Source organism: Mytilus edulis, chromosome 5 (genome assembly GCF_963676685.1).
Source record: "Mytilus edulis chromosome 5, xbMytEdul2.2, whole genome shotgun sequence".
In the NCBI taxonomy this organism is placed as follows: domain Eukaryota; kingdom Metazoa; phylum Mollusca; class Bivalvia; order Mytilida; family Mytilidae; genus Mytilus; species Mytilus edulis.
In genome coordinates this window covers 83,360,401-83,382,145 of record NC_092348.1, presented here as the reverse complement: position 1 = coordinate 83,382,145, position 21,745 = coordinate 83,360,401, and the positions used below count along the sequence as shown (strand labels likewise).

General features: G+C 32.7%; 1 protein-coding gene across 2 annotated transcripts; it reads left to right on the top strand.

Moving 5' to 3' along the window:
* Nucleotides 1–137: 137 nt before the first annotated feature.
* LOC139524647 (slit homolog 1 protein-like) lies at nt 138–21,609 on the top strand. Of its 2 annotated transcripts, none has more exons than XM_071319603.1 (8): nt 138–267; nt 9,467–9,530; nt 11,347–11,475; nt 12,452–12,598; nt 16,057–16,197; nt 16,635–16,781; nt 19,188–19,334; nt 21,370–21,609. In XM_071319603.1, the coding sequence occupies exons 1-8, from the start codon at nt 262–264 to the stop codon at nt 21,372–21,374; spliced, it is 786 nt and encodes a 261-aa protein (XP_071175704.1). In that variant the 5' UTR covers nt 138–261; the 3' UTR covers nt 21,375–21,609. The 2 variants fall into 2 exon arrangements, with proteins under 2 accessions (XP_071175704.1, XP_071175703.1); XM_071319602.1 differs by lacking the exon at nt 21,370–21,609 and adding an exon at nt 19,752–20,524.
* Nucleotides 21,610–21,745: the final 136 nt, after the last annotated feature.

Below are 21,745 nucleotides of genomic sequence, written 5' to 3'. Positions count from 1 at the left end.
TCATACACCATCCTTGAATACTATTACAAGGATATTGGTTTACTAGATATAATATAATTGATTGAAATTACATTACAGATTTTTTTGAACTGTAAACAGCGGGTAACAGCTTTCTTCTCTTTGTCTCAATGATTTGCTCGACGAAGATGTGTCATTTAACACACAATTAACACGCTGATGACATACTAGTTGTGGTATCTTTTTTAATAGTAAACTTAAGTTTGTTATTATAAGGATTCGGATTATTTACTAAAAATTGACATGATGGTGAGTTTGAATTTAAGAAAAAATGTTGGATAATATTTTATGGCGGTTTCAGAATAATCGACGAGACTCAGGGTGGGGCTTGTGACTAATGCAATAGTTCATTTTTTTCCAGTTTTGTTTTAGAATAATTATAAACTATAATTGTTTACTTCATCAACAACTATTAAACAACAACAACAATGTCAATAATAACAGCAGCAAAAAAGAAAAAAAGGAAGAGTTGTTTGCACACATCGCAACATTCTTTATACACCTGTGACAAGTCCGGAGCCTGCAATTCAGGGGTTGTCGTAGTTTTATCTTATTTGCGTTTTTGTAAATTTGATTGTTTTAAATTACAATGCAGGCCGTTTTCTTGTTTGAGATGTTTCACATTTTCGAGTCAAATCCTTTCACATACAATGTAGCTGATTGTATCGGGTGTGTTTTTCCTCATTGCTAAAGGCCGTACGATGACCTATGATTGCTCTGATACATATTGTCTCATTGTTTTCACTGAATTTTAAGAGTTCCCTGTAGATTTTAAAACACCAAATATCTATTACCTTTGTGATTGCGGATTGCACATACATTCACAATTTAAGTGTCATATTTAAATCTTGAAGAGCCACGTATAGTCACATTGTTGTAAAAAATATTGTCTAGGTAGGAGAATTTTATATGTCTTGTTTTCGCCTTTTTCAAATGACGACAGTGTCAAGCATGGAATATTAATGTAACATTAGTTTACTCTTTTAAACTTAAAATAAGGGTCGGTTGAAAACAACGCTTTACGATAAAAGAGATGATTTCAACTTCCCAATTATGAACTTTCCGTTTCTATGTAGGAACATTCCAATAGTGCCTGCAAACCGAGAATATATCTCTCAATTGATACAATATTCCCGGGCTTGTATTTTTTCTATCATGATTTCCTTAATGGAGGGTTGCTGCTCACCAGGAAACTATTAAACCAAGAGTTCCAAATGGTGAAGTTGAAATCATCCTTTTGTAACTTTTACGGACGCCATCACGAGTTAGTTGAATATTATGGAATAACCGTGTCACAGATGATATCTGATATGTTCCTGATGTCGTAACTACAATCCCCTTCCCTTTCACGAATGGGACCTACCGAATTACAATATTTACCGAATTTAAAATCACATAAGCAAGACGACGGGTGCCACATGTGGAGCAGGCTCTGCTTACCCTTCCAGAGCACCTGAAATCATCCCCAGTTTTTGTTTGTTTGTCTTTTTCTTTTTCAGCCATGACGTCAGTTTATTTTCTATCTATGCGTTTGATTGTCCCTTTGGTATCTTTCGCCCCTCCTTTACAGCGAACTTGGTGATGGTTTTTCGAGAAGCACGTAATTTGGGTATTTAATTATATCATATATTCCCCATTTCCATTCTCAATTTCATTCTGATCGATCTGAATATGCATGTAATTTTTGCCACTGAATGCTGTAGTATCTGTCAAACAACCAATCATTCCTCATACCAATATATTTTGTTTTTAAATTTATTTGCTATGATCAATTATATACAACACCTTACAAAACTGCGCATAAAATTTAAACCGATGAGGTTCAGTATTATATTTCATTGACAATTAATGATAGAAATTGTGAATATTTAGACCGGTTTCTTTGCAACCATTACATGTAAACATAAACCGTCAAGAAATTAATATTTTTCACAAGTAGGGTTTGATGGTATTAGAGTCGTTACGAGGTCCAACCCAAAGACAAACCATAAGCAAATGAGAATTCCAATGGCATGATTGAAAAGGATAGAAACATACTAACAAGAGTTTCACACAACAACTTACACAACAACAGACATTGTTCAAAACATATAACTGAACTTATTAAAACAATGTATTAAAGCTCGATGAATATGAGAAAAAGATCCATGTAATATTGAGAAAAACATATAATAATGGTGCTGCCGTTTTGGATCTCGAGAGTGGCTAAAATAATTTCAACCCATCTAGTCTGTGTTATTTGTTTGTTGGGTTTATTTTTTGCTATGTCCATTGATTGTTTTAGTTTGGGTTTTCTCATTGTTGAAGGTTGTACAGTTTCCAGGAATTGATTGTATCCATTTCATTGGAACTTTGTTGGATAGTTATCTCTTTGGGAATCATACCACTACTCCTTATTTAATCATACCACTACTCCTTATTTTTATAACAATGACATGCGACCAGTCTTTTTATATATTTCTATATAATTTCGTCTAAATTTTGCACCAAAATATCTTTATATATGGAGCCCATAAAAAAAATATGTGTTTCCCGAGCACATATAACCTTTTAAAACAATGTGTCATTGTGCTCGTCTTTAAACTTGTCGGGTGCACCACGTTGACAATGTGTTTTAATCGTTTACACATTGAAATACAATAATACAATATACTGGAGTACAAAACAAACATGATATCATATTGGTACGTCATTTAAAATTGAAATAAGGAATATGTCGAAAAGACAACAACCCGACCATTAATGTTTCTGGAGTAAACTCATATTCATGTTTCTAAATATATATTGCAAAGCTTCAGATTTCATAGCGACAATAAAGCTTTATCAGCTATACTCAAAAGTAACAAAATTTACTTTGTGGTTCCTGTAAAGTGCCCCAGAAATGAAACAAAGATAAAATATGACGAAACGAACCGTAACAAGGCTACAAGTTATTCAATGTCGGATGCATATTTGATTTTAATTTGTTATAATTTTGATAAAATTTATAAAAACATTTTTTAATACATTTTTTTCGGTGATTATAAATTGAAAAAAAAACTCTTCTTTTATGAAAAATAAAAATAATCATAAGCAATTTATACTTTATGTTCGTTTGAAAACTTTGTACTACGAAAATTCACTGCACCATACATTATATCTATTATACAAATTTAAAACCTAATTTATCTAATGACATCATTACTCATGCAATTATAGATACATGTATATCAGTTAAAATCTCTTTTGTATATTTTGTCGTTATTCAAGTTTTATAAAACATAAAACCATTGATTTAGTGTACAGACGACATATGCTACATGTGGTATACAACAGATACAGAAACGATTTCAGTTTAATCGAAAGCAAATTTACAGATCTGACATTGTTGGCTTGATGTTTAGACGAGTTGTATATATATATATATATATAATCGTTGACTATTACCATCAGGCAAATTATGTCTTTTTTTAAAAGCTTAGAGCTTTGAGTCTTAAAATAGTTAAAACCGAACATCAAGTATCAAATTTAAAAACTTATCTATCTCAGGGTATCGTTCCGATTGGGCTTATTTTGAAAGCCTCACCCCTTACCACCGGTGAAAAATCTATCAGATTTATGGATAGATGGAATAATATTCTCCACAGTCGTTCCGTGAAATTGATGGATCTATTACACACTGAGGCGTCTCATAAACATTTAAATTTACAAACTAGTTATAACCATCTTTACAATAAATCATGCCAAAATCTTTCCGGTCCTGAATTGCTCAACATCAACGAGCGCCTCCATGACATCTGGCGCATTGAATCCCGGAAATTACACAAAAAACAAGTTAATAAATTTAAACGAGACGGTGTACTTTTAGACACTGTTGTTAGAGAGCAGACCACCTTAACTCTCAATCGTACCATCATAACCGGAAAAAAATCCCGGAATCGCCGATTCAGGAGAAAAAAACAAGGCTGTATGAACTCTACAAACACTGTAGTCAATTTGTCTGCAGTAGCTTTGTCGGAGACCGAAACTAAGGTACTGTCAAAAGGTCTGATTTTTTGTCCCACGCCGGGCAAAATAGATTCTATACTTTTGGAAGATGACCTAGACAAGTTAGCAATATCCCTCAGAATCAAGGAATATTTTTCTAAGGACACCACAAAAAGTCACACTGATAGTGACACAAGTGATCTCGACTCAGATGACGACCAAGAAGATGTCGATATTCCCAGATTCAGGAAAAAAAGTTCATGAATTCCTAAACCCAGTAAATGTGCTACTTTAGAACACATTATTGACAAAATTAAATCCGACGTAACACATCTGTCCACTGCTACTTCCCAAACATGCAACAATTTATCTTCTGAAGAAAACGAAGCTGTGCGGTTACTTAAAAACAGAGACGACATTATAATTAAACAAGCAGATAAAGGTAGCGCTGTTGTCGTCATGGACAGATGTGACTACATTCAAGAGGCGGAACGTCCACTCTCTGATGAGAGATTCTATAAGAAATTAGACTCTGACCCCACCCCTCAATTTAGCAAAGAGATCACCACAAACCTGAAAAATATGTGTGAACAGGGACATATTGATGAAACCACATTTAAATATCTAAAACCGGAAAAATCAAAGCCGGGGCGTTTCTATCTTCTTCCCAAAATACATAAAGTCAATAATCCAGGTAGACCAATTGTTTCCGCCAATGACCACCCTACAGAGAAAATATCAGAATTTATTGACTTTCATCTCCGACCACACGTAGAAAATTTACCATCATATATACAAGACACAACACATTATCTTAAAAAAATGGAATCTTTGAACCCTCTCCCACCTGAAACGATCCTTGTCTCGCTTGATGTTACCTCCCTCTATACTAATATCCCCCATGACGATGGTATTGAAGCCTGTAGGGAAGTCTGAAACTCTCGTAACACCTTACATCCACCAACTGAATGTCTCATCCAGCTTCTAACTTTGGTATAAAAATGCAATAACTTCACATTCAATGGTGAACACTTTCTCCAAGTTAATGGAACAGCAATGGGAACAAAGATGGCCCCGCCTTATGCCAATATTTTTATGGGGAAATTAGAACAGAGAATTCTGAATTCTTTTCTTTATCAACCCCTCTCTTGGTTCCGATTTATTGACGATATTGACATGAAGTGGGATAATACTGAACAAGAACTAGATTTGTTTATTCAACATGCCAACGGTGCCCATCTTTCAATAAAATTCACATATGAAATCTCTGACTCTAAGATCACATTTCTTGACACTACAACGCAAGTGAGGGATGGAAACATATTTACAGATCTGTATTGCAAGCCCACAGACAAACATCAATATCTGTCTCCTTCAAGTTGTCACCCTAAACATTGCACCAAGAGCATTCCCTACAGCCAGGCCATACGAATACAAAGGATTTGTTCCACCAACGATGTTGCCAAAAAACGACTACAAGAACTTCGCGGTCACCTAAAATATCGAAGCTACAAAAGGAAAGACATTGATAAAGGTTTTTCTCGTGCTAGCAACATCAGCCGAAATGAACTTTTACAATATAAAGTCAAAAAGGTCAACAGGAGGGTGCCTTTTGTGTTGACTTACCATCCAAAATTTGACAACTTGTCTCACCTTATCCGCGAAAGTTGGAAAGATATCGAAAAACATCCTCAACTATCCAAGATCTTTCCCGAGCCACCTGTACTGGCTTTCCGCAGGCCCAAAAGCCTTAAAGACTTGCTGGTGAAAGCTGAGTTATCCTCTCAAGCAGGCTCTTCGTCAGTGGGCTCTTGTAAGGGTTGTGGAAACAAACGATGTCTGCCTTGCAAACAAATACTGGATACCCAGACTTTTAAAGTCACTCCACTGGTACAGAATACACCATATTTTGCAATGTTAATTGCAAGACTTCAAATGTTGTGTATCTCCTACAGTGTAAATGTGGTAAACAGTATGTAGGCGAGTCAGATCAGCCGTTTCACAAACGAATGAACGGTCATCATAGCGACTACCAATGCAAGCCAGACCTCCCTCTTAGTCGACATTTGAGATCCCCTGGCCACACTAAGGCAGATCTCAATCGACTGACCATTACTATCATTGACCACAACTCTGCTTGGTCTAGAGAGGATAGACTTACTCTGGAAAGATTTTGGATAAGAAAATTAACAACTTTGGCACCAAATGGGATAAATGAGAAGATGTAGTTCGACCCCATGCAGTGCTTCACATCTGGGTTATATTACTTATTATTACAGTCTCCGTTTCTATTTCTTTACCTTACTCATCTCTAAAATAAATCTGTTGAATATAACAATTTAAATTGCTTAATTTTTTGAGGGATGTATAAGTACCAAGCCACGTCCAACTATTTTACTTTAGTCAAAATTTGTAATTATATTTTAACGGCCGTTTGTTTTAAACATCGCAGACTCTAATGTAACTACACTACAGTTGTCAAACCTGAAATATTTAGAAATTTAGTCTGTTCATTGCTGTTTATTTGGAATTCTTATTGACGCAATCTTTCTTGTAACATCATAATATCGACACCGTTAAAGCTTTAAAATTGTGCTAGTTCACATTGCACATTTTTATTTTTATTTAAAGCATATATTTGAACTCTCTGATGTAATTAGTCATATAACCTATGTCATATTCAACAAAATTTTAGAATGGTGCAAGCGTCTTAACTGATGTTCGGTTTGCCTTTTTTATTGTATAAATTTCAAGATTTAGTAAAAGTTTAATCTAAGAAGACTCAAAGATGATTCATTTAACATCAGAATCTGACTGACGAAGGATATCTGTTATCCGAAATATTTATAAATAATTACATTTATAGTTCTTTTTTATATCATTGGTGTTGTTATGCACACGTGTTAGGCGTTTATATAATTTATTTTATTGTGTACATGTATCGTTACTTGTAACGATCCAGCTCCCACATGGGAAAAATCGTTGACTATTATTCAGACGTTTGATATATATATATATATATATACATAAACAAGTCTAAATTGAAAACTACGCTCAAACCTATGATTGCGTTCGATAAAAACCGCAATTTTTATACGTATGCATGTAAAACAAATTTCGTTGTAGAAGGGTCTAAATACAGCACAAACAACATTTTCCAAAAGACCAAAAAAGTGAAAAAGTATATTTAAACAAAACGCATTTGACTAACATGTCGAACAACTGATGTTCTTTAACCCTGCTGACTGCCATTGGCGATTGTCAAATAAAAGTGATCACAAGATGTAACAAAATGGATTTCAATTTAAATTTAATAATAAACAGAAAAATATAAACTTGTGCCCAAGATGTTATGCCACAAACATAAGGTGTCAATATCTCTTTTGTACACCAGATCCAGATTTCGACAATAAATGTCTCTTCAGTGATGTTAGGGATCTAAACGGTATTTGGAAGGCCATATAATTTAATCTCAATTTTAGATAGACTCTTGAATTTGAAGAGTCAATATAGGATGAACGGATCATATAAACCGGAGGGAAAATATGATACAAGCCCAAACGAGAAAATACAAACAAGTCTAAATTGAAAACTACGTTCAAACCTATGATTGCGTTGGATAAAAACTTCAATTTTTATACGTGTGCATGTAAAACAAATTTCGTTGTAGAAGGGTCTAAATACAGCACAAACAGCATTTTCCAAAAGACCAAAAAAGTGAAAAAGTATATTTAAACAAAACGCATTTGACTAACAGGTCGAACAACTGATGTTCTTTAACCCTGCTGACTGCCATTGTCGATTGTCAAATAAAATTAATCACAAGATGTAACAAAATGGATTTCAATTTAAATTTAATAATAAACAGAAAAATATAAACTTGTGGCCAAGATGTTATGCCACAAACATAAGGTGTCAATATCTCTTTTTTACATCAGATCCGGATTTCGACAATACATGTCTCTTCAGTGATGTTAGGGATCTAAACGGTATTTGGAAGGCCATATAATTTAATCTCAATTTTAGATAGACTCTTGAATTTGAAGAGTCAATATAGGATGAACGGATCATATAAACCGGAGGGAAAATATGATACAAGCCCAAACGAAAAAATATAAACAAGTCTAAATTGAAAACTTCGTTCAAACCTATGATTGCGTTGGATAAAAACCGCAATTTTTATACGTGTGCATGTAAAACAAATTTCGTTGTAGAAGGGTCTAAATACAGCACAAACAGCATTTTCCAAAAGACCAAAAAAAGTGAAAAAGTATATTTAAACAAAACGCATTTGACTAATAGGTCAAACAACTGATGTTCTTCAATCCTGCTGACTGTTGGAAAGGTAGATAATGTTTGATTTGGCTAATATTTTTATATTTGCTAAAATATGACAATTTCAACAAATATTTAGAACTTTCTGATAACATTGAGCATGAATATATTAAGATAAGCAGAACAATGAAAAAGAAAGAAGATATTTCGCAATTTTTTTCTGTTAGGATTACTCGTATTAATTACTGTAACATCTGCATTATATATAATATTAATATTGTTATCTTTGGAAAAAAGTTATATAACAGAAGATAAGAGTTATCTTTGTGCAATTGGTTATGCAAATGTTAATTCTCATTGTTACCGTTCAGAAAGTGTTTTTTTTCTCACTTAATTTCTTCAAAAATGCAGGGTTGCCCGGTTCAAAACTACAACTACATGTACCATGCCATGTAGAATCTGTACATTGTCAATCATAACTGTTAATTCTCATTCTTATGACTATATGTACAAAGACATAAATTTCCATATAGAACAATGGAAAAAAAACAATGTGGTGTTAACTTTACAGTTATGTCTTGAAAAAGGCATCACAGTTATATACGTTCAAATTCAAGTAAACATTAGAAATTCAAATGGCTAAGTGGACCCCGACGAATTACTAAAAAGAACTTCAAAGGCATAGTTATATATTAAGTATGAATAATACAAACGATCAAGATCTGACAAGCAAATTTGGATGTTCAAGACAATAAACGTTACAAAGAACTAGAAAAAAAATTATCGGGAATACAACCAATTATATATCTGTTTCCAACAAAACTGTATTTCCCTAAAAAAAAACAACTTCAAACACACATCTCCAAATTTTAAAAATTTCAATTTTTCATACATCATTTAAGAATGAACGAGGTTTGAATCTGACATTTTTTAAGAACTAAAGTTACAGGACAGTTGTTTAGATAACAATGTTAATTCCATACTATAACCTAAGCTTAGATCAACTTTTCATTAAAATATACAAGAAAAGATGAATAACAATTAAATTAATCTTCATCATAACAGTATATATATATTTATAGAAACTAGATGATGTAATACAAATTACGCAATCAAAACTATGATACAGTGCCCGTTTTTGACATGCACGAAACCATTATCTTTGCAAATGCTTATTCGTATTGAGATTTTTGTCTTAAAATTTCAGGTCAAGAAGTCAGTACAGTTGGTTATTTGTCTACTAAGCCTTTTAACTGTCGAGTTATGTTCAGGTATGGTGCTGGTGTTCATTGTTTTATCATATGTCAAATTTCAATCAAAGTTCATTAAAGAATATATGACAAGACACAGCTTTATTTCGGCCAATTAAAACATGGAGGTCAAAAACTATCACCAATCTATCAAAATAACATACTTTAGATGTGCATAAGATACAAATCTGTCAAATATTCGTAATTGGAATCATTTTAGTTGGCCATGGTTTTATATATTTGCTTTGACCTTTCTTGATTGACAACATATTTGTTACGTTCGGAGGACGTGTTTTTCAACAGACTGTCGGCATTCCAATGGGAACAAACTGTGCCCCTCTACTTGCCAACTTGTTTCTTTATTATTATGAGGCTGACTTCATGCAGGAACTTCTTAGGAAGAAAGATAAGAAGTTAGCAATATCCTTTAACTCTACTTTCCGCTATATAGATGATGTTCTTTCACTAAACAATTCAAAATTTGGTGACTATGTGGAACGCATCTATCCCATCGAACTAGAGATACAGGATACTACAGATACATGTACAATTAAGTCGGCTTCATATCTTGACTTACATCTAGAAATTGACAATGAGGGTCGGTTGAAACAAAACTTTACGACAAAAGAGATGATTTCAGCTTTCCAATTGTGAACTTTCCATTTCTAAGTAGCAACATTCCAGCAGCACCTGCATACGGGGTATATATCTCCCAATTGATACGATATTCCCGTGCTTGCATTTCCTATCATGATTTTCGTGATAGAGGGTTGCTGCTCACAAAAAAGCTATTAAACCAAGAGTTTCAAATGGTGAAGTTGAAATCATCCCTTCGTAAATTTTACGGACGCCATCACGAGTTGGTTGACCGTTATGGAATAACCGTTTCACAAATGATATCGGATATGTTCCTTACGTCGTAACTACACTTCCCTTCCCTTTCATGAATGTGACCTACCGAATTAGACTATATACCGAATTAAAATTTTGTAATCACATAAGCAACACGACGGGTGCCACATGTGGAGCAGGATCCGCTTACCCTTCCGGAGCACCTGAGATCACCCTTAGTTTTTGATGGGGTTCGTGTTGTTTATTCTTTAGCTTTCTATGTTGTGTCATGTTTACTATTGTTTTTCTGTTTGTCTTTTTCATTTTTAGCCATGGCGTTGTCAGTTTGTTTTAGATTTATGAGTTTGACTGTCCCTTTGGTATCTTTCGTCCCTCTTTTATACTTCTTTTAATTGAGAAATCACTGCAAAAACTGCAAAAAAGGTTCAATTGGAGAATAGAATATCTTTTCGGATAATGCAGTTTCTTGCAATTATTTCTAAGTTATAGTAAGGTTTATTTGCATATAATAACTGCACCGTAACATCACAAATACATATATGACTATACATTTTTTTGTTAACATGTATCAGTGTAAGTTGCTAAATGTTTAAAGAATGACATATCTTACAATTTTTTACTATAATAGCAGTGGTCGAACCTTTTCGTTTAAATTAATCTTAAAAGTGATAGAAAAACAAAATATCCTTCTTTAACATTTTTTTTTATATATTTTGTAAATCACTAACATAAGAGTACTTAGAATATTTCCATTACTCTTTCTTTTATTCAATAAATGAGTATCGAAATTGAATCACGCTTTTGTAAATTGTAAATGAGACATTTTTTTTATTAGATGTGGCAACTGTCTTGCGGCATGTTAATGTATTCGTTGGCGCTATGTTATTTTATGTAAAACCTGTTTACGTCAGCGAAACAAACAGTTATTCGACAGCAAACTAAATCACGATTCCTTAAATCGTAATTAGCTATTAATTTATTCTAGCTGCAAATGTCGATGAAGCTTGTCCTACCGGAGATACAGATTGCGCGTCGACCAACTCAGAATGTGTCAGTGGTACATGTAAATGTGTTGGAACTTATTACAAATCTAGTGCAACTGTATGCACAACGAGTAAGTAAACATCCTCTAATGATACTTAAATCAGTAACGAAGTCACGTGTAAACATCCTCATATAATACTTAAATCAGTACGAAGTCACGTGAAATTATCTTTAAGAGGTTTACTGCTACAAACTAACTACTGAACCTTTTGAACGGCCGGAGTGAATATCGGTTTTTGTTTGATTAAGTGTAACCTCCTATTTACAGAATCAAAAGGCAGTTATTATTTAATTCCATATTCCCCGAAAAAAAAACTTACCAAACTTTGAACGACAATTATTTATGAAAACCAATGAAACTTCAAACATTTCATAATAATTTACACATAAGACCATACGACGTTAAACGTGGATAATATCCCCTTTCATCATGTGACTATCTGTAGTACTTTTGTTTTGTATTTCAATTGTCTTGAAAATGCATGCATCGGACATAGGTAGAAAAGAGGGGCTAAAGATACCAGAGGGACATTCAAATTCATATATAAAACACTGACAACGCAATGGCTAAAAATGAAAAAGGACAAACAGACAAACAATAATTTTCAAAACACATAAAAACATAGAAAATTAAACCTAAGCTACTAGAATCCCACCAAAAACTAGGGGTGATCTAAGGTGCTCTGGAAGGGCAGGGAGATCATTCTCATATGGTACACTATTGTATTTTCTGAAGAAAAAAAAACGATTAGAACTGCCCGTATACAGCTCCAAGAATTCTGCAGTGTATGCAAACATTGAAAAAATATAAAAAAAAAAACACACATCTTAAACATAGACCAGGGGTTGAAGTCATAAAACTTTGCTCAGTGCTCGGAGCACAAAAATCATGCTCGAAACATGAAATCTAGCATTTTGATTGGTTGATTCTCGAGTCTGAGTACAAAAATCGTGCTCGAAAGTTTTATGACCGCAAAGCCAGATGTTTAACTATTATATGTAGTTTTATCATGCCTAAGTTATCGTGTTGACTGTTCGCATTATAGAGATTGTATTAGAAGCTGCATGTACACCTGGACCAACTGATCAATGTGTAGACTTTAACGCTGAATGTAAAGCAGACACTGACAATGCTAATAAATGTCTGTGTAAAACAACTCATTACAAAGACACCAATGGAGCTTGTGCTGTCAGTATGTATACAAAATATCATATTATTCTATATAAGAAAATTAAAGTACTTATTAAATGATAACTGATGTCAATTATGATATAGAACTATATAATGATAGTTTTCTGGTTTCTTTTGTTTTTGCATATTTACTTGTATACAATGTATATGAAAGCGACAATAAGTGACATTAGTAATTAAGCTTAAATCCTACCAAAAAAGCTAACACCGATGCAGTATGTCTATTGCCTAAATAAGGTTCGGCATTACTCTTAAATCCTAGGATTTAAACTTTAATCCTGCAAATAACTTTCAGCAATAATATTAATGCCATAAAAGAAAATGAGAGTAAATAAAAAGAATTTCAGAAAGTTTGCTACTTAGTATCAACATTAAAAGCTTTTTATAACATTATTATATATAGATCAGTGATTAATAAAGGAACCAAAGGAGCGAACAAAATATTAAGGCCCGTGTGCTTGTTTTCGAGATATTAACCATTTTAAGTTTGGCGGGAAAATGTTTTCTCTTGACTTTTCATATTTTTATCATTGACAAGTTTAAAATTTGAAAATATTAAAAAAATAACAAAGATTATAAAAATATAGTTTCCATCTTACTTTGATTGGAAAACGATTAAATCAACTTCACAATCTGGAAGAAATAGTGCAATAGAGTCATGGAAGATATTTGCAAAGCCAGTTTTATGTTGTTAAATTCTGCGGTCTAAAATGACAACTTGCCGCTTTTCTCATATTTCCTTATTCGTGTTACACCATCCCCACCCACCCATACCATACAAGTCCTCTATAATATCAAAAAAATTGAAATTTCCCTCATCATTCTCTTATACTTTAGTCTCAGAAACTAACAAAACCTTTAAATAGACTTATTAAAAGGGGATATAGTTACGATACTGTGGTCAGGTCATTAAAGATTGCATATTTTGGCTTTAACATTGATTCACTGATAGGGTCTTTGCATCGGAACTAAACACATTTATTTCTAAAAAAACAGTTGTTGGCATGACACGGGTTATGTTCTTCTCATATATTTTATGATAGTATGATACTAAACCCCTAACGGGAGGGATTGTACCTGATATTCATATGATGAAGACATAATCTTTCAATCAGTTTAATTGAGGTCTGGAGCTGGCATGTCAGTTAACTGCTAGTAGTCTGTTGTTATTTATGTATTATTGTCATTTTATTTATTTTCTTTTGTTACATCTTTTGACATCAGACTCGGACTTCTCTTGAACTGAATTTTAATGTGCGTATTGTTATTCTTTTACTTTTCTACATTGGCTAGAGGTATAGGGGGAGGGTTGAGATCTCATAAACATGTTTAACCCCGCCGCAATTTTGCGCCTGTCCCAAGTCAGGAGCCTCTGGCCTTTGTTAGTCTTGTATGATTTTAAATTTTAGTTTCTTGTGTATAATTCGGAGTTTAGTATGACGTCCATTATCACTGTACTATTATGCATATTTTAGGGGCCAGCTGAAGGACACCTACGGGTGCGGGAATTCTCGCTACATTGAAGACCCATTGGTTGCCTTCGGCTGTTGTTTGCTCTATGGTCGGGTGGTTGTCGCTTTGACATATTCACCATTTCCTTTCTCAATTTTATTTCGGACCTCCGATGGTAAAAAAATAGTATTCCATTTTAGATTTCAATAGTCTATAGCTGCCTTATATTTTCTTATTTTGAAAGTCTGATATTTACCCAATTACCATGATTGTACTTTAATTTTGGGTATATGATCTTATTTTCCCCTGATTAAAATTTATATTCAGCAAAGATTTTGAAAAACTTGTTTATGCATTAATGATGATAATCTCGATTAAGAAGTGAAAAGACGAGAATTTGCAAACACATAAAAAACCAATGAAAAGATGATATGACTGGCAACATTTTATATCTTCGAATATCCTAATCAGGCTTGATCGTTGAAGAAAAAAAAACTAAAAAGAAATACGAGTTTTGAATACAAAAACATACTAAAATATAAAGATCTCTTATATCAGTATTATTATTTGGCATATGATTTATACAATGAATTATTCATCAGAATATTTCACTGAATGTACATGTATTTGGAAGATAAACACAAAACACAAAGTTAACTTATTGCAATTGGTTGAATAATCATCATCAGATTTCAGGAAATAAGATTAATTCCTGAACATGTCAGGCAATACTTAATGCCTAGGCGTTAGCTTATCGTCTGGGATGACATATATATACCTTTATAGTAAACCATAGAAGAAAGAAGAAAATATAAGTACACTCAATTTGTCAACTTTATCTGAACACAAATTCGAGACAAATGAAAGGAATAAACACCGGCAGAAACCTCAGTACAACAAATTGAACTGTGTAATATTGAAACTAAAAAAAATCCTTCATACATTCTTTACGTTTCAATCTATACGACCTAGAAGGTCACATTAAGGGCAAACGACACAGTTACAGGATAGTTAACAATGTTGCTAACGTAAAGTCTTATATGTCACAAAGTCAAACTGCAACATATCAGTTGTCTTTTAGTTTGGAATGTGGAATACTTGTGTAAAGAGTAGAAAAGTCAAATGTTTTAATACTATAACAAGATGAAAGAGAGTTAGATTGTATGTACTTTAAAAGATCTTTGGCATTTTTAAGTATCCACATCTGATTAACGCCACGCCTATAAAAGGCGAGGGTCCAATGCGTTCGATTAAAATGAAACCCATGGAAAGGTCGTTGACTTTGAATAACCATGAAAATTTTGATTTAATTTTGTTTATATTAAAACACATCAATTATAGGAGGAAAAAACAGAATAACCGAATAACTTTGGCAATATCCTTCATCACAAATAAGTTCACACGAAGATATTTCTCTATGTTTTAGGATCAGACAGTATCTAGCATACCTATACCAAATCAATTCTTTAATTGTCATTGGCATATACGTCTTTCAGGATCTCAATATTGACGACTTGCAGTCTTTATAACTTCCTGATTACACATGTGCTAGTTCCCCAAAAGAAATATAATTCGACTGGCCACGTTATAACTGGCGACCTTAACATTGTAAATAACACATGTATGCGTAATGTTATTCAAATGCCAGTTACGTGAGCCTAAATCTATCAATTTGACCTACAACTTCAAAATACCAATGAATTTACTCGAGAATTATGCCAGTCAGTTGGTTAAACGTAAAGTAAGAATTTAGAATGTGAAATAAACGTAGCGGAAACGTTTTTTTTTATTCAATATTTGTCTCTTTTAAAATGACACGCAAAGCAACCGCATGAAAAAAAAAAAAAAACAAAAAAAACAAGTGAAAACTAATGCTTCATAAGCATTGCTCTAACTTAATGATATATTTGATGGAAAAGTAAAGATATATTTGCAACTAAGATTATTATACGATAATGTCAGAACTAAATTTTTTTCATAATCAAAGAAATGAAACTTAACTTTAAGAGAGCGGATTTGGAGGAGTATGCGTAACAGCTATCGGTGACAGTACCTGCTTATATTCCCTGAAATGTACATCAGATACATGTCAGTGCACAACACCTGTTAGCCAGTTCTTTGATACTACTGATAATCTTTGTAAAGCAAGTAAGCTATATTTTTTCTTTTATATATTGGAATAAGAGTATGTTGATAGAAATAAAAGAAACTTGATTATCTACAAAAAAAACAATGATATCAAAGTATTTTATGTGTATTTTCATGAATTATTGAATAATCAACTGTTGTTTTGAGAATATGGCCATATATGTAAAAAGAACAACAAATAAAAACACTTATGTTTATTATGAATCAAGAAATAGCCACTTACACTGCATGTATGCTCCCTGTCAGAGAATTTGTTTGCTTAGTTAAAAATTATATTTATTCAATTTAAAGAAATATAGTACAATCGGGTCTAGGGAATTATCTGTATAAAACATAAGCTAAACTTAAACAAGGAATCTTCAAGATAGACGAGCTGTCTTTAGTAATATCTTCTTTTTGCCATTTCTTATTCATCGTTTTAATTTGTTTCATTTCAGAGATTGCATTACAAGCTACCTGTACACCTGGAATAACTGACCAATGTCTAGACGCTAGCGCTGAATGTAAAGCAGATACTAACAATGCTAATAAATGTCTGTGTAAAACAACTCATTACAAAGACAGCAACGACGCATGTGCTGCCAGTATGTATAAACTATATCAGAAAAACTTTATCAGAAAAGAACGTAATCGTATCTGAATAGTAACATGGGTTCAATCTGTTGTAAAAAAATGTGTTAATCATTTCTTTTGATTGATCAACACACACTAGGAATCAAAGCCAAGGATCCAATGTTTATGTTGATGAAATGAAAATTAAAAAAATGTACAATTTCAGCGTTAGGGCTTTGTTAAACAAATAAAGCACAATGTATTAATACGTTCAGGGGTTTTATAACGATGTTAAGTTTTGTGTTTCATTTTTGAAAATCATACATGTAAATACCATATATTATATTTCATTTGAATCAAAATTTCCGGCATAAATTATGTAGTTCTCTAGTAAGGAAAAGATTTAAACCCCCCCCCCCCCCAAAAAAAAAACCAACAAAAAAAAAACCATAAACTTTCATTTATTGTATAATGCAATTTCAAGTTATTTCAATTATATTACAAGAACGGTGATATAAAAATATTCAAACTAATTAAAATAGAGTTTAATATTAAAGCTACGGGAATTCTTGCATCCGTCACACTTTTTCACTAGCACTCGGTGATTAATAAAACAAAGAAATGCACGAAATAAAAGTTGGAACCGCTAGTTCATTAGCTGACGTATGTTGCTGTTTATCTTTGTCGTTTGTTTGTTGTTTAATTGTTGTATATCTCCATTTAATTTATATTTATGAATATGAAGGGACACGACAACGTACATGTAGATCATAGAATGATTTCTTTTCACTTTGTTATACTGTCGTTTTCTGATATTTGTCCTTTTTATTTTTAAAAAGATAATAAGAAAACCATAAGATCCCTTTTATAGCAGTTTTAGACATAGGCAAATACAAACAGCAGTAAGGTATATTAAACTGTTCAACAGTCATTAATCGATTGAGAGAAAACAAATACGGGTTACAAACTGAAACTGAGGGAAACACGTCACCTTTCAGAGGACAGAAACACTGAAGTTCAACAAAAAAACTAACGCCGATATATATTGAAATCAACTATTTGATAACAACTGCCATTTTCCTGACTTGGTACAAGACGTTCTGAGACAGAAATGATGGGCTTAAACTTGTTTTTTAGCCACTCAAACCACGCGCAAGTATGGCAATGTAAACATAATATGGCTAAAATAATAACATAGATAACAATACGTGTCAGAAATACAAGTAAAAAGAAGTCGTGTAGATCGGGAGTCAGAACATTTTGGCTTTTTAACAGTTTTGGATTCGAGCTTCACTGATGAGTCTTTTGTAGACGAAACGCGAGTCTGGTGTAAATACAAATTTAATACTGGTATCTATGATGAGTTTATTTAGTACTTATTGGAATGCCGACTGTCTGTCAAAATATTTATCTTCTAAACCTAGCAAATATATTGTATATTTTAAAAAGGCCAGCATTTTCATAATATCCTCTTCAGTGACTTTTCTCGGAAATCGACGTAGTTATTAAAAAAATAAGAATGTTAGTTACCAAAAACAAGACATTTATATCCACGACTCCTTTTTTATAGTAAGGTTTCTGTTCAGCCTAATGATGAATTCGATCTTTCAATTGAGCATGAGAAATAGTAGTGTAAAAATCAAAGGTCTAAATGTAGTTTCAAAATTCATAGATTGTGATCTACGATTTAGAAGAAATCTCTAGAAGTTGTGAGAATTCACATCCAATTTACACCACTGGTTGAATATATATCATAACAATATTTCTGAAGGGCATCTTGTACCGTAGAAAGAATCGTAGTCAGCACTTGAGTCGAACATCTTGATTATCCAGCTATGTATCATTTATACGGAGTATTGCGAAGTTTTGGAATGAAGTGTAATGACGGTATGTTTTTCTTAGTTTTCTTTGATGCTAGTCCCAAAAGATATTTTTAATTTAAACAAAATAAACTAAAAATAAATGAGAGAAGAATGATCAACCGGATATCGGTTTGATAACACATCACGTCACATCGAATGTCGATTAGAAGGTACAAATATTGGACACTGATTGTATGTCGATTCAAGTCTAACAAGTATTTCTTCTGTACAATTATATTTTTGAATATTACTAGGTCAATTAAAAAAAAAAGATTTTATGTTGAAGAGTTTCTGTTAAACTCAAACCGTTCATTCTGGAAAATTTTGAAATGTCTTTTGCAGAGAATTGTCTCATTGGCAATCATACAACATCTTCTTTTTTATATAATCAAATGGCAATTCCTGTATGTAACCTTCTTTTTAAAATAACCATTTGGAACTTAATGTACAGCTCTAGGTCAATGCAATGTAATTTCAAAATTAAAAAAAGACGAAACATCTGCAATGAAGAGGAGATGCAATATGCTACATGCATTTTGTCATTTTTATTCACTTCTTTAACTGTTTGCATTTCAGAGATTGCCTTAGAAGGTACCTGTACTCCTGGACCTACTGACAACTGTCTAGTCGCTAGTACTGAATGTAAACAAGATACTGACAGTACTAATAAATGTCTATGTAAGACGACCCATTACAAGGCTTCCAATGGCGCATGCGTTGCCAGTATGTATATATACAATACATCATATTCATTCTCAATTTGGGTTTGATGACAACTGAAATCCATAAAACGTACAAGAATAACATATTTAGAAATGTATATGGATACGCATAACCATGAACAAATATGTTTATATTTTCAGTTGCTGCATTTACAAAACACTTACACACGAAAGTGTATATTGCTGACTTTCCTTTACACCCTTTTAATGGCTAGAACTTGCTAAACGTTCATATATTGTATCATGCCCTAATAAGTAATTATATAAATATTACAGAACAAGTATTTCGTAAATAAATATTGCCCACAAATTGTGCCAAACGTACAAATGCATTCAAAGCATTATCGTGACGAAGTGGTAAATCGTATGGCGTGATTGATCGCAAGACAATAAACAAAAATAAAAATATATTTTTCAGAAGTCCGTGAAGATCTTGCTGCTCTTGAGAAGGATTACGAAGAAGTCGGAGTTGACTCCGTAGAAGGTGAAGGGGAATTAGATAAAGAATATTTGAATATACAATATATGAATGTTTAGCAAGTTCTAGTCATTAAAAGGGTGTAAAGGAAAGTCAGCAATATACACATTAGAAAATGCCTGTACCAAGTCAGGAATATGACAGTTGTTATCCATTCGTTTGATGTGTTTTGACTTTTGATTTTGCCTTTTGATTTTGGACTTTCCTTTTTGAATTTTCCTCGGAGTTCAGTATTTTTGTGTTTTTACTTTTTACGTATTTGATTGGTCATTGTGATTTCGCGGTCAATGTATATTTTGTATTGGCCAGGGAGATTTGCACGGGAACTAGAAAATTGCAGACGTATGATATTTTGTGTCCCGAATTTACATTACCTGTATATTATTGTTTTCTTCTATTGTGGACACAACATATTACCTATTTAATGTATACAAAACGGCGCACAACGTGGTTAAATGGATTTATGGCACAGTCGAATTAGGGTACCAGTGTGCGTGTGTGACCACCGAAGCAGACGACAGATGAGATCACGTGATGTTTGTTTACCAACCATGCGCAGATGTCCGAAGATGCACGTGCCAGTGTTTACATCCGTTGATGTCCACATGTGTTTATTTACATTAACATTTTATACCGTTTTCAATTAAGAATGGCATAAATCTTTTTGACCTGATTTTTATAATAAATTGAGCACGACTCCTTTTTCACGCTCATATACTCACATTTATTCAAATAGAAAAATCTCGAAAACACCTTTTTATCTCAAAACAATACTCATTTATCAGAATTGTAGCCTTAAAGAATTCACTGCATATACTCTTATTGTTCTTCTACAGTACATTTTGTACCCCAACCCCTGTTACAATTTTTCAAAGAATTTGAAAGCAAGACTTTAATTATTGCTAGCTGTGCATATTTTCTGACATGAAATATTTAGAACCTGTTTGAAATTATTCTGATTACAAATTGAAAGCATGTCCGAATACTATAAATGTAATGTGTAGCAGATAATTATTCCAACATTCAAGAATAAAGTATTCAATCCTGTCTCTGTCTCCAGTCCACATCTTACTGTATACCTATTTCTCAATGAAAATTTACAATTTATGCCTCAAATGGTCAGTTAGAAATCGTGTCACAACTATATTATCGCTGATCATATATCTAACATAAATTAGCTTATTTATGAATAATAAGTGTTTAAACAAAGCCATATTTGCAAAAGTTGTATTTATGAAAATCTGATGTGTGAATGCATTAAAAGTTTTATAGAAATGACTGCCAACATTTGATTTTTGCATAACTTCCAAGCACAGCTATTATTTATTATACAAAAGACCTTTAATGATGAAAAAATCATAACATTTACAAGTTTAATTATTTGTTTTATGACCTAGGGGTAGGCATTATTTTCTGTTTTATATTACCCCTTGGGCCTCAATTTTCTTATTTATTTTGCTGTTTCTAGCAATATAAAATATTGAATAAATATTTAGAATATACATGTACAATACTATTGTTAGTTTTTTTTTTAGATATTTCTTTTTTGTATTTCTAGCTTGATTTTTTCTGTATGCCATGCCAAAAGCACATTTGGGGGTTACGGCTATCTTTTAGGTTTTTGACAGAAAAAACATTCAACCAATAATATTCTGGCAGGATCTATGAGTTTCAATGACTGGGAAGAGTTAATATAGGCACTTCGTAACAATTTAACTTACAAATATGCATACATTATGAATTAATTTTGCATTCAGGGCTTTAATAAAAGCTAAGCATACTGTAAAATGTGAATTTATGCTGAGTCATCATTGTTATTGTTCAGGATTTTCTCAATCTTTGTGAAAGCTTTATAAAACTTCATATTTGAGTTAATTTAAAAATAAAATCACTGAGATAAACCAGACTTAAGGTAAAGGTTGCATTTTTATATA